Genomic DNA, 14,085 nt, shown 5'->3' with positions numbered 1-14,085 from the left:
ACAAAGGGTTAAAGGGGAAGTCCGGTGAAAAATTTAAATTTCAGGGTCGGTAGAGTTTCGGCCGCTGAGTCGAATGGTGTTGGTCCCACGTGTCTCCGACAAAGCGTTCTCGAGATATTTCCGTTTGAAAAACTGAGTTTCGGGGGCTGCGCCATGACGTCATGCGGCCGCGCCACACCCTCTGCAACGTCATAGCGTGCAGCTAGGTCAAAAGGAGTGCGTGTCAGTGCTATTTCAAATGATTTGCCGACTGATATTAGGTGGTGCAAGCGACCCCGAAGACATGTAACTCCTTGTGAGAGTGAGGATACAGCCATGGCTGACCTTCATGAGTTCGGTCTGGGGCTGAGAACCTCGGTAGTCAGCTGAAGGAATGGCCGCGCGGGCCGGTCAAGAGTGAGCGCTACTGAGTTTCCGACTGATGAAGAAGCAGCAGCTATTGCAGACGAGGCTGATGTATTCAGATCGCTGGAGAGCAGGGTCGCCAAAATGGAGAAGAGTGATGCGAGTGCTCTAAATGTTGTTCCATACCGATTAGATTCGCTTAGACTCCAGTAGCCTGCCACATGGTGATGTTTTGGTGCGAACTTGGAATATTTCGGACTACTCAATTGGAGAACAGTGCAGGCTCTTTGAACCACGGGCACGACTCTTCGCTCGCAACGCTATGGAATCTGAAAGTTCTAGGTCCGAGAGCTGTTCGCGGCTGTTTTGTCACTTGTCACGGTTGTGCACTCATCGCTGTAGCATAAAATAATGAGGCGCCGCGGGTGCGGAAAACTAAAATTTTCTTTCTCAAACTCAAAGCACAACCACCCGCACCGGCAAGGAGAAACGCACGTTCTCTGCCTACATGACTGTACAATACGACTGATACGAGTGTAGTACATGACAAGTCCGTGTGTTGACTAGTTTTCTGAGTCTTGTTGTTGTTGTTGTTTGGCTTTATTTAAAGTGGAGTTCCAAAACAGGCCTAAACCTAATGACAATGGTCCCACTGATAATAAGAGAAAAGAAAATATAATAATAAGCGGACAAACAGAACCAAGAAGAAGATACAGCTGTAGTTAGATAACTGATATGAGCACGGCAGCAGGGGAAAAAAAGTCACAACTTGTGTCAGTTGTGACATGAGTTTGTTGACTGCATGCACTACAGCTAGCTAGATAAGACACTGCACGCACTGCATGCACGCAGCGCAGCGCAGAGCGCATAGACCATGATGTAGACGGGCCAACGGAAAAGTCCAACTCGGAAACGGCTAAAATACGGTATAACCTCCAGGTTTACCGAGCTGAAAATCACAGGGTACGTAGTGTTTGTAACACTGAATCGAATGGTCTTGGTCCGAAGAAGCTGCGATAAACGGTTCCCCAATCGAACGCGCTCCGAATATGGCCATTTTTGTACACAACTAGATGGTGTGGCTACCTGGCTGCACGCTGTGACGTCATCACCTGGATCTGGGTGATGCGCGCTCAAACTCGCACATGTTCGATTGGGCGTATCTGACGAACCATAGGCCGCAGCCTCCTCGGACAAAGACCATTCGACTCAGCGCCCCGAACTCTACGGACTGTGAAATTTAAATTTTTCACCGGACTTCCCCTTTAATTTATGGCTAGTAGCACTGAACATGTATGGTGCAAGCACGGCGTCTTGAGCTTGTCCGATTAGATGTTTCAGCTGGCTTTCTGCATCATGACACCAGTCTGCATTATCGTCTATGTTCGATGTACGGCCACACCATCATTGTTGTTGATGAAGGGCTAGTTCAGTAGTTGCATACCTTGTCGAGGAGAAATAGACTAGACGTGAGTCAGTTTCAAAAAATAACACTGTTGATGGTAGATTGTCTACAGACTGTACAGACTAGTGAGTCTAGCGTGGGGGAAGTGCTGTTCCAAGTATTAGTTAGGTCAGGATCAGGTATGGAGCGACCGTCGGAAGACTCGCTTCTACTAGACCTGGGATTGGCTAGAGGTCAAATAGCCTATCTTGGTGTTTTCGCCGTCAGTGAAGACAATCAGGCTGGCGCAGGTGGTGATGCCGCTGTGTTTCGAGTAGAATGGCAAGGAATACCCGTAGCTGCCAAGGTCTTACATCATCTCCTCGTTGAGCCAGGTGTCCAGGGCAGGCGCGAGAAACTAAGACGGTTTGGAGGTGAAGTGTCCACCCTCTCCGGTTTGCACCACCCCAATCTCTGCCAAATATTGGGTGTTGGTGTAACCGCTGATCGCGGCTTGCCAGCTCTGGCAATGGAGCTCCTGGATTCGACTCTGCAGGACTGTAGTGTTGGCGATGGCCGGCTTGACGATGCCACCCTGTTGGGTTTCCTGTCCGACGCAATAGCCGGTGTCCGCTACCTACACAGCAGAAGCCCTCCTATTATTCATCGCGACTTGACCTTGAAAAACATCCTCATCAAAGGCCAAACCGCCAAGGTCTGTGATCTTGGCGTGGCCCGCGCGATTCAAAGGAGTTTTGCTCTTTTGCTGGAAGACCTGACCACTTGCCCCGGCACGATCCTGTACATGCCGCCGGAAGCCTTGAAAGAGCCTGCCGTATATGATCGGTCTCTCGACATATTTTCCTTTGGTGTGCTGTCCCTGAGCGTTTTAGTCGGCGCTAATCCCTCACGAGATCTGCTCGGCGCACCTCGCTCACGGCTGGTTCAGCGCCCTGATGGAACGAGCGAGGAACAAGAGATTGCTGAAGTGGAACGTCGTCGTTCGGCCTTACAACAAGTGCGGAATGGACATCCACTGAAAGCGTCAATTCAGCGTTGTCTCGCTAACCACGCCATTGATCGCCCGACGGCTGCAGAGATGCACACGCAAGTGAAGGAGGTGGCACGTCTCGCCAAAGAGTTGTCTTCGGTGAGTGTCAAGTCGTATTTTTCAACAGGGCAGGGGCGTCGGAAGGAGTTTGACATTGGTGCGGCGAAAGTGTGAGAGGGGGGTTCGGGGGGTTGTCCCCCGGGAAAAAAATTGAAAATTGGGCCTAAAAGGCCATAATTTTAACGCTACAGAATAATATGCGAAATAAGAATATGTATGCTGATGATACACCGCATTGTCGATGTAAAACATGGTACCTGTACAAGAGTCGACAAGCCAACAACAAGGTTGAAATGTAAAAAAAAAAAAAAAAAAAAATTCGAAAATTATTGGTGCGGCTTTGGCCGCACCTGCCGCACTGGTTCCGACGCCCCTGCAGGGTGTTGGGTTTTTGTCCATGTAGATAATTTTAGGTGATTCGATCGATAAGTTTGTAGTAAAGGAGGGATTGATCAGTAACCCAACACATAATCCGTACTCTCTGGCGTATCGGTAATACGTCGTCCAACAAATCAATAATTGACCAGCGCTCTGCAAAAACCGACCTTAGGCCGATTCCACACTATGCCGAAAGTGGCTTTGCCTTGAAGGCATAAAGTGGCTTATAAAGTGAAGCTGCATTCACACCTACAAGTGTCGATCACGGGACTTTGCTTTGAAGGTTAGACTGTGAGGCTTTCCTGTGCTTGATCTAGCAACGGCGGTAGTGGAGAGGCTCTTTGTTGGTCCAAATCCTCGAATATCACCCATTTTCGCATGCCCAATCTTGAAATTAATTTGACCACGCTAGCGCGCGCTGTGTAGGCGGATTCCAGATCATAGGTCGAATATTTGTCAACCTCGCCAACAGGCATTCCAGTGGCAGTTTTCGTTGTGTATGTCTCGTACAGTCCTTTCGCCTTGGTTTTCATGTTGTCGATTTTGGAATGGACGATCGACGCAGTATAGATTGCCTCCTCCCGGAGCTGTTCAGCAAACAAATTCAGCTTGATGGCTATTTCCTCCGGCGTAGCTCCTGCGAACTGTACCGCCCGGAGGTCGCCTCAAATGACCGCTCCAAAGCTCGATCAGCTTGCCCTCAAGCTCCTGGCTAAACATGACCCCAGGCATTGTTGACAGCTCACAACTCACCACAACTGAAAGATGCGACAGGGAACACATTCGGAAAAAATCGAAAGGCTGAAGAAAAGTCAGAAAAGTGTCCTGAAAAGGTAAAAAGTTGCCTTGAAAGAGGGTGCTGGTGTTGCTTTGTAGACAACAAGCACTTTTCACTTTCGCCCGTTTCTCAAAGTGATCGCCATGGCAACTTGCCTGAAAAGTGCCTGAAAAATAGCTTTTTAGACAGGATTTGGTGTAGTGTGGACACCAAATCCTGTCTAAAATAGTAAAAGCCGATTCCACACTACACCAAATCCTGTCTAAAATAGTAAAAGCCATTTTTTTGGACCAACAAAGAGCCTCTCCACCACCGCCGTTGCTTGATCAAGCACAGGAAAGCCTCACAGTCTAACCTTCAAAGCAAAGTCCTGTGATCGACACTTGTAGGTGTGAATGCAGCTTCACTTTATAAGCCACTTTATGCCTTCAAGGCAAAGCCACTTTCGGCGTAGTGTGGAATCGGCCTAAGGAGTAAGGTGCTATTTTGGCGAAATTGAGTTTGTGCTGGATTATTGACCCGTGACCCTTTCTTCAACTTCTGGTGAAGTTTTAGGTGGATTGCATTCATATTCAGCTAGATACATTGACCTTTTCCTACAATTCTTTTAGGAAAAATAGCAAAAATCCGGGATTTTATGCTATATTTTGGAACCAATGCTGTGAGAATTCAAGCAGCATGATTGCAACCAAACTTTGCAGAATACATCTGTATGTCATAATCTTCAAAAGGAAAGGTTTATGATGGCATTGGATCTTCCTGTTGTGGAGATAGACACATTCTATCTCTGTTCTGTGGATGGTGTTGCTTACGAATCTGCTGGAAGATGTATTTGGCTCTGTATGAGGATATGCCAGCCGGTGTGATGGGTAGAGGCAGGTGCAAAGGAGTGAAGAAGCTCGGATCAATGCCGGGTTAAAGGATATTGACAGTCTTATCTTGTACTGGTATTTAGAACATCTAGTTATGTCTTCATCAGCCGCGAACATTGTTTCATAATCGGTGATATCATGGCAGTCTCTTTTCCAAATCTTGCCAAACGTACTGTATACAGCTTTGCCACCAGGCTTTGTGAACGCCTGGTGAACAAGCTTCTTCGTAGTGATACAGACACGTAGGTCGGTACTGGCTTGTTGTGCCCATGTGGAGCTGTAGGTGAAGGGAGGTCATGAACTATAGCATAAGGCTCTATAACATGCTTTAGCTCCACAACATCTTCCACAGGCAGTGCATTCCAGAGTTCATTACCTTCCTGTGTTGGGCTGATTTCACTTGCACTGACAGCAGCCTGCACAGATTTCAGCACCCAGGGCTTGATCCTGGAGGCGTACACAAATACTTCCTGACATGCATGTACATGACTTCCACACCAGCCACCGACTGTACTTCAGCAGTTCAGAGTTGAGCCCCATCTATCACATCTCCCAGCATGCTGGACGCGCTGGGTAGCCTCACCACGTCTCCTGAGCACGTCTAGCTTTCCGCCTACATACAAGCAGCGCTCTGACTTGGTCAGGACCTTGTACCTGCGCTGTGTGCGCTGTAAGTGTAAGCAAAGTTTCAAGTGTCACGCTCTTGAAACAGCACCAGTGCGGAACAACTACAGCCCTTGTCAAACTTGTCGCGCACCTCCTGGATTGTAGACAGTACTTGAACCGATTTTTCTTGGTCTGCACTCTGTTTATTGCCGGCATTGAGGGGCTGGGCTGGTGGCAGAACTGACGTCTGATCGAAATTCTGCTCCGCATCACCGTTCACCTCGATCAGCGTTGCGTCCTGCGATTCCACATCCGACTCTCCTCGGCACTGCTGTCATCAGAACTGTGATTGGATCAGGCCAAAAAATGCCTATTCATCGTGAAGGAGTTCGGATGAAACCTCTGGGGAGAAGCCCACAGCAATTTGAGCTAGCGACCGTCTTCTGCTTCATTCCGCCATGACTCTCACCTTGTGATCTTCAAAAATCGACAGACCGTGACGTTTTGTTCTTTTTCTCGAAAATAATTACGAAGCACCTAAGGCATGTGGTGTGCCGGCCAAGTGCTGTAGGAGTGGGTAGACGCTACGCTTGTGCCGATCCCGAAGAAAGGGGACCTGACCCGATGCGACAACTTGTCGGTAAGGTCCTGGCGAGTCTCATTCAGATGCGACTACAGGGCCTGGCCAGCAGCTTCCTCCCAGAATCACAATGCGGCTTTCAGCGAGGCAGATCCTCCACGGATATAGTATTCAGCGTACGTTAGCTGCTCGAGAAGACCATAAAGCATACAGCCAAGGGCTTCTTCGTGTTCATCCTAAGTTGAATTGACGACGGAAGTTTGTACTCCTTTTGTTTTGTTTTAATTGTTCTTTTTTTCTCCTTCATTTTCTCAGTTTTCCCCACCATGGCTGGTTAAAATCGGCAGCATCACATGTATATTGGCACTATGTCATCGTGATTGTGCAATAACAATAATAAAAAGGGGGTTTGTCAACTGAAAACGGCTCTATTTATTTGCTATTCACTCCTATTCTTTTTATTAATGATGTTGAAAAATAATAATACTTGAAGTAATAATTTTTTGAATTTCTTTATTTAGTGCTCTACTACGCGAAATGTGCTATTATTATTATTATCATTATTATTGTTGAAAAATAATTTTTCAACATCATTAACAAAAAGAATTTTCATCTAAAGAGTGAATAGGAACTAGATAGAGCGGTTGTCAGTTGACAAACCCCCTTTTTATTACAATGCAGTTGCGTGATGTGCACCACTTTCTGAACGAATAATATCAATAATTGAGAAGAAGTCCACACTCAAGTAGCAACGACCCGGCCATTATGGAATCCAATACACCACGCCACCACATTGCGCTCTTGGCCGATCCAAACTCTGCACTCACATCACCATCACCCCAGCGAGGACAATTCCGGTATATAGATTGATATTGACAATGACCCTCCAGACAGCTGTTTCGCTCCTCCTGAGTTCATCAGTGGAGGCATATGATGCTGATTGAAAGAATACTCTATATCAGGAAATTTTCGGACGGAATTTATTTTTGTACGATTTCGCACGCGGCCTCTTTTGTACTAAAATTAATTCCGTACTAAAAATTGTTCATGTGAAACCATGTACACTGTACATGTGTACTGCTTGAGAACACGTGCATTTAGCATGCAGCACTGTCTGAAAATAAAATCCGTATGAAAGGTGGAATTTTGGCTTTGTCCGAAAATATTTCCGTCCGAAAATTTCCTGCTAAACAGTAATACGAATAGACTGATCTTTATAGGGCTAAATTGGTGCAATTGCGCTCATTCTGCATAGAAACGTGGCATACCCTAAGTGAAAAAAGTGACAAAAGTGATAACAAGGTCAGGTGATGACGACACGCGCTCATGGCTGGGACAGGAACATGTAGCACGTGTGAAAAGGGGGGGGGGGCGCAAAAAAACAGCAGTCAGTCTAACACCAGAAAAGTTTGTTATTGCATGTGCCACAAAAACAAAGATACTGCGGCTGACTGTACTTGTCCCATAGTGACGTGACGGGGAACGAACGACGAAGCGAACTGACCGACGCGGCAGACCCTGAGTGTCGTTATCACCTGACCTTGTTATCACTTGTGTCACTTTTATCACTTAGGGTATGCCACGTTTCTATGCAGAATGAGCGCAATTGCGCCAATTTAGCCCTATGAAGATCAGTCTATTCTTATTATTCTTTCATTCTTTCATTCAACATCATATGCCTCCACTGATGAGCTCAGGAGGAGCGAAACAGCTGTCTGGAGGGTCATTGTCAGTATCAATCTACATAACACCGGAATTGTCATCGCTGTGGTGATGGTGATTTGAGTGCAGAGAATGGGTCGGCCAAGAGCGCAATGTGGTGGTGTGGTGTATTGGATTCAATAATAGTAATTGTCCTGAAGAAGACCATCGAATTCGTGCCCCGTGAGTGCCTCCGACACGTACTCTCCTGTGCTGGTGTCCCTCCCCCCATGCTTGCAGTCATCCGATCTTTCCACCATGAGATGTCTGCAGTATTGCGTGTGAGTGGCACAGACATAGATCTGTTTAGCATCACCACCGGCTTGGGGGAAAGACTGCACTATGGCTCCTATCCTCTTCAACATCTTCATGTGGGCAGTAGTCACCAAGTGGCAACAGAGGGTCAGAGGTATTCCTGGCAATGGTTTCGAGTTCAGCTACCACTATGGTGAGGGTCAACTATATCTCAAGGCGCGCCGGGCTGACTCCGCTACCACCGCCCTAGAGGCACAGTCCGCGGACGATTCCTCCCTGTTTGCAACATCGCTCGCTGGTGCTGAGACTGCCTTGGACCTGTTCAACTCGACCGCTTTGGAGTTCGGCCTCACAGTGAGTGCGACCAAAACCTAGTTGTTGGTTGCGGGAGCTGGCGTCACGGCTGCGGCCCAGGCGCCAATGCAAATTGCCGGTGTGGAGATTGAGTATGTGACGGAATTCAAGTACCTGGGGTGCATCATCCACCGTGGCGGCCGATCATCGCAGGATATCAGCGCTCGGGTTGCAATTGCATTCCGGGCTTGTGGTGCTCTGCAGCAAGCTGTTTTCAGGAACAAAAACTTGGATTTGCATAGTAAACGCTGTGTGTTTAATGCATGTGTCCTTTCTCTGTTCCTGTATGGGTCCGAGTGCTGGACGCCGCTGCAGCAGATCCTCCGTCGCATATCTGTTTTCCACATGCGATGCGTGCCGTCGATACTGGGTATCTCACGTCATCGTTGCTGGGATGACCGCATATCCAACAACCAGCTGCTTGAGTGGTGGGGTGACTCCAAAACCATCGTCACAACGGTACGGCAAGGGCGTCTCGAGTGGCTAGGCCATGTCGCTCGCATGGACGACATGCAACCAGGTGCTGTTCGGCACCCTGCCATCTCGTCGCCCGGCACATGGCCCACGTCAACAGTGGAAAGACTGCGCTGTGAAGGACCTCCGCTCAGGAGACCTTGAAGCGGACTGGTACAGAGAAGCCTGTGGCTCTAGCCCAGACTGTAGATTGGCTTGCACCTCGGACGCCCTGGATACCCCTGTACAAGCACCGGTGACTTGCTGCATATGCGCTCGGCACTTTGCACACCAGGGCGACCTCGATAGGCACAAGTGCACGGCTGAAAGGCAGAAGCCGGTTTCGGAGCGGATAGGAGCATGTCAGCGCCCTCGGTGTCACCTTTGGTTCCGGAGCTTCGGTGGCTTGCCTGTGCATCGTTTTTCGGCGGTGGCTTGGCTGCGGGTCGTTTCTCTGCCTCATGCCCAGCACCGGCCGCGTCAGCTGCTGCCACAGTTGATTCTACCGCTCGGAGTTGCTGCAATGCTCACTGTGACATCTGCAATCGTTGTTTCCGCTCAACCCTGGGACGCAACCGACATCGCTGTTCTATGCACAGCCACCGTCCAACGGATGGAAAACGGGACAAGTTTTCGCATATTTGTATCTGCTCTCGCCGGTTCCGACTAGTCTCGCATCTGGAGCGCAATCGGGTGGTGTGCTCTTTCTATCTCTCTGCTGCCCCTCCGGGGCCCACGTGACCCTTGTGGTAGTGGCTCCACATGACAGGACAGGCGTGTGTGTGTATGTGTGTGTGTATGTGTGTGTGTGTGTGTGAGTGTGTGAGTGTGTGTGTGTGTTTGTGTGTGTGCATGTGTATGTGTGTGTGTGTATGTGTGTGTGTGTGTGTGTGTGTGTGTGTGTGTGCTGGTTTGCTGTGTGTGTGTGTGCTGTTGAATGGTGTAATCCCAGCACAAGTTGCTATGGCTTCTGCCGTAGCATTGCTATCATCGCCTCCGGCGATGGGCGTCAAAGGTCAAGGTCAAAGGTGTGTGTGTGTGTGTGTGTGTGTGTGTGTGTGTGTGTGTGTGTGTGTGTGTGTGCGCGTGTGAGCATAACTGCATTTGCATAATGTGTGGTGTTGTTGTGTGGGTATGTTGTGCGGTGTTATTGTGTGAGCATGCATTGTTGTGTGGTGTTGTGTTGTGTTGCTGTGTGGGTATGCTCTTTGCGGTGTTGTTGTGCTTGCTACACTGTGTGTGGTCCCTACAGCCTCATCCTTCCAACGTACCACCAGCAGTTGTACGTCGACTGGACTCAATCTCCGAACAGCTAGCCCAGCAAGCTACATCCATCACTGCATTGTCGGCACGCAGTGATGCGCTAGAGGAGCAGCTTACAGCGGCCATTACCAACAACCAAACCACAACACAACAACAACTGACTGATACACAACAGCAACTTACGGCCATTACCGACAACCAGACAACAGCACAGCAACAACTAACTGCTACTCAACAACAACTTTCAACGGCGATTACCAACAACCATGCTGCTACTCAACAACAACTGACCATGACACAACAACAACTGACTGCTACTCAACAACAACTGACTGCTACTCAACAACAACTGACTGCAACACGTGACCAAGTATCCACAGTTCAAGACGAACAGAGTTCAGCAACGCAACGACTCACTGAACATCTGGAGACCATTGCTCAAAATCAGGAAACGACACAACAACTGACTGCTACTCAACAACAACTGACTGCTACTCAACACACTATACACAACGAACAAACCACCACAAATCACCGATTGCAAACTCTCGCCGACCAGCTGCATGATACAAACCTACAATTTGAAAAGCAAACGACAACACTGACACAGGCTTTCCCCCAGATCACAGCATTGGCCAAAGACGTTTCGTCGGCTTCTGGCCGGCTTTCAACGATGCCTGCTTCCACCCTCCAGGTATGAATTTTTAATCCACTAAATAGAATGCTAGTTCGGCCGCGGTCACACATGAAAAGCTTGCACCGCTTTTGCAGAGGCGGAAAGCGGAACTACCGCAGCCGCTTTGGCGGACCGCACGATGCAGCGGTCACACATACATGTAGACTACTGTGCTCCTCAACGCTCCGCTTTGGTGGAGAGAATGCAAATGCAGCACGTCCTATGAAATTTCAGATGTTCTTGTCCGCGTTGAAGCGACCTTCGCTTGTACAAGTAGAGCTATCGTGGATCGCTGACAGGCTGCTGAATGTCTCCTGTCAAGTACACTCGTGGATTTGGGGCACATTCACTGTGGCCCAGCACGGGTGTATTTGAATATTAGTTTAGTTTACATCAATATCAAATTCAAATAGTTTTATAGCAGGGTGTCGTTGCCTCCTCCATGATCCATCATCAACCCAGCGACTGCGTGGATGCCTGCAGTTGCAGTGAGGGTGTGGCAGAGTATTCTACTACTCCCTGGTTGCAGTCCTAGTGTTGCATACTCTGGTGGACGTATTGCTTGGAGAGAGAAGGAGAGAGTTGGAGATCGTCCGCGATCGGGGCCAATGAGTTGGGAGACGGATTCCCTCACCCATTATCCACTCATAACGATGCAGTATTGTTTGCGAGATCTCCAGAACGTACAGTTCATTGGCAAAGAAGAACAATATGAAAACTGAATACCAAACGGCAACCAAACAACACCAGAACTCAGTGCAGAAGTAGCACACCAAACTCCAAAGCCATCACCATGCAGGTTCCGCCAAAGCGGATCCGCGAAAGCGGAGGCTCCGCTCGCATTTTTTTGGCGTAGCGAAATCCAAACTTTCCGCCAAAGCGTAAGTTACGCCTCCGCCGTTGCCGAGGCAACGGCGGAAGCGTAAGTTACGCTTTGGCGGAACCGCCAAAAAAGGTGCATGTGTGACCGGGGCCTAAAAGGGAAAGTATACCCAACAATAAAATTTTCATCAGGTGTAGTCTTCGGGGTGCTGAGTCGAATGGTCTTGGTCCGAGGAAGCTGAGACGCTCACTTCCTCCTTTATTCTCAATCAAACTCAAGCTCTTCTACCAAAACTGGGTGACTGCGCCCTACTAGATGGGGATTTGTATGCAAAAATACACTAAAAGTGCCGTTTTGTTCTTATAAAAGCATGGATGACCGCAATTGGTCCATATGTTGTAGTCTTTTGGATGCTGAGTCGACTGGTTTTGGTCCGAAAAAGCGGCACTGCAGCGTTCGGCCCTTATTCCCAATCGAACAAGGGTGAGTGAGCGGTCACGTGCTCATGCGTACACTAGTCACCTGGTCACTGTGCCTGCGAGCACAACTTTTACAGCGTCCCTATCACTCGAGCTGAGCCTTTAAACATTTGAGTTGAACCTTGGTGTGCAAGTTGTAGCCTGCAGGCACTGTGTCCAGGCTATTGGTGTATGCATGAGCACGTGACCGCTTACTCACTCGTGCTCGATTAGGCATAAGGGCCTATCGCAGCATCGCAGCCTTTTCAGACCCAACCCAGTCGACACAGCGTCCAAAAGACTACAACCTATGGATCAATCGCGGTCATCCCTGGTTTTATAAGAACGAAACGGTGCTTTTAGTGACTTTTTGAATACAAATCCCCATCTAGTAGTGCGTAGTCACCCAGTTTCGGTGGAAGTGCTCGAGTTCGATTGGGAATAAATTAATGAGGAAGGGAGCGTCTCAGCTTCATCGGACCGAGACCTTTCGACTCAGCACCCCGAATACTGCAATTGGTGAAAATTTGATTTTAGGGTATACTTCCCCTTTAATATCTTTATCAGATTGACTGTTCACCCTGGATGAAAATGTTGAACATGACACTCAGTGATAAAAAAAACTGGTTGCAGCATGTGACCCATGTTCCTGGTGCTTCCGATTCTTCAGCCACATATGGACCCTTTCGATTTTGCACCAAATCCTATCGTTAGATGGCAGTACTTTATGCAGTCGCTGTAGACCATAGATTGGTGAAGGCTCCTAGTGACTGAAGTAGTTTGCAGAAGCAGACACCAAACCAAACATGAGGACATGCTTGTTGTGGAAGATAAGGAATTCAGACAACTGCAATCAGTGCCAGAAATCAGGTTTATAATTATAACGGCCTTGCCCATAGTGTACCGAACTTTTCTGTAACTTGGCTTGACGGAAAATGATTTTCCACCAACTGCAGGGGTTGATATTTTTGTGTTTGCATGTACGCTTGTGTGCGTTCCTGTTTGCGTGTGCATGCATTATGCCTGTGTGCGTGTGTGTGTGTGTGTGTGTGTGCATGTGTGTGTGTGTTTCCGTCAGCTGCAGGTAAGGCCTACTACTGCACCAGAACGCCTGTCAAGTTCTGTTTCTGCCACGTCCTCTGCTACAACAACTGCGGTAAGTTAAGCAGCAGTGTTGTCTGTTTCACACTAGGCCGATTTATGGGCAAATGCTTTGACGCCGAATCAGATACACACACACACACACACACACACACACACACACACACACATGCACACGTACGCACGCTCGCATGCACAAACACACACACACACACACACACAGCAGTGAGCTATTCCACGTGTAGGCCTGTTTGTGCACACACATACCAGTTGTACACAGCCGCACTAGAGAGTGGTAGACACCAGAGCAGAGATGTGATCCTTTCTATATACACAAGCTACAGGGTCTATCAGCACCAACGGTCTCTGCTGTCATGGTGAAATTCCTTGTTGGAAGCCTGCTCCAACATGTGAAAGCAATCAGCCAACCTTTGGGTCAAATAGCGACACTGCAATACTTGGTCGAAAAATCGTATGATCACAAAATCGTAGAAGATTTGTCAGAATCTTGTGTGACAACGGAGTTCACATCAGACGATTTTCGCCCCGATCTTGATCATTTTTCTCGTACGATTCCATGTCAGCCGGGAAATTGTCCAGCCCTCCCTGGTTTGTATGGTTACCATGGTTGCATTCCCGCTTCGGACAACCACAGTGGACGCCGTCAATCAGCGTCATGAGTGTCCTGTCGCTTCTAAAGGCATGTTACATCGCGCCCCGTCGAATGTAAACTAGTCTTTAGCATCCCCCATGTAACCCCTCACCCCAATTACCGGTTTAAAAGTAAAATTCATAATGCCCTCCCTGACATGCACCACCCTATAATTATACCAATACAACTTTCACATAACCGGGCATCCTCTAGAATCCAGTCCGATATCCGATCACTGTCGGGTATCAAACTTTTAAGTGAACATATTATATCCAGCACAGCGTCGGCGGAAGCA

At 48.4% G+C, this 14,085-nt stretch overlaps 1 protein-coding gene across 3 annotated transcripts in view; it reads left to right on the top strand.

The window, feature by feature from the left end:
- The first annotated feature begins 1,705 nt into the window (after positions 1-1,705).
- LOC135811727 (serine/threonine-protein kinase WNK1-like) overlaps positions 1,706-14,085 on the top strand; it is a 20,845-nt gene continuing 8,465 nt past the window's right edge. Inside the window, exons 1-3 of one of the 3 annotated variants that reach the window (XM_065324967.1) lie at positions 1,706-2,879; positions 10,070-10,774; positions 13,116-13,193. In XM_065324967.1, the coding sequence (XP_065181039.1) occupies positions 1,845-2,879; positions 10,070-10,774; positions 13,116-13,193 (1,818 nt within the window). In that variant the 5' untranslated portion in view covers positions 1,706-1,844. The remainder of the gene's footprint in view (positions 2,880-10,069; positions 10,775-13,115; positions 13,194-14,085) is intronic. The other 2 variants (XM_065324966.1, XM_065324965.1) reach the window with 2 other exon arrangements.

This window comes from Sycon ciliatum, chromosome 3, assembly GCF_964019385.1.
Source record: "Sycon ciliatum chromosome 3, ocSycCili1.1, whole genome shotgun sequence".
Lineage (NCBI taxonomy): Eukaryota > Metazoa > Porifera > Calcarea > Leucosolenida > Sycettidae > Sycon > Sycon ciliatum.
The sequence above is the reverse complement of the archived record's forward strand: the minus strand, read 5'-3'. Positions and strand labels throughout refer to the sequence as shown.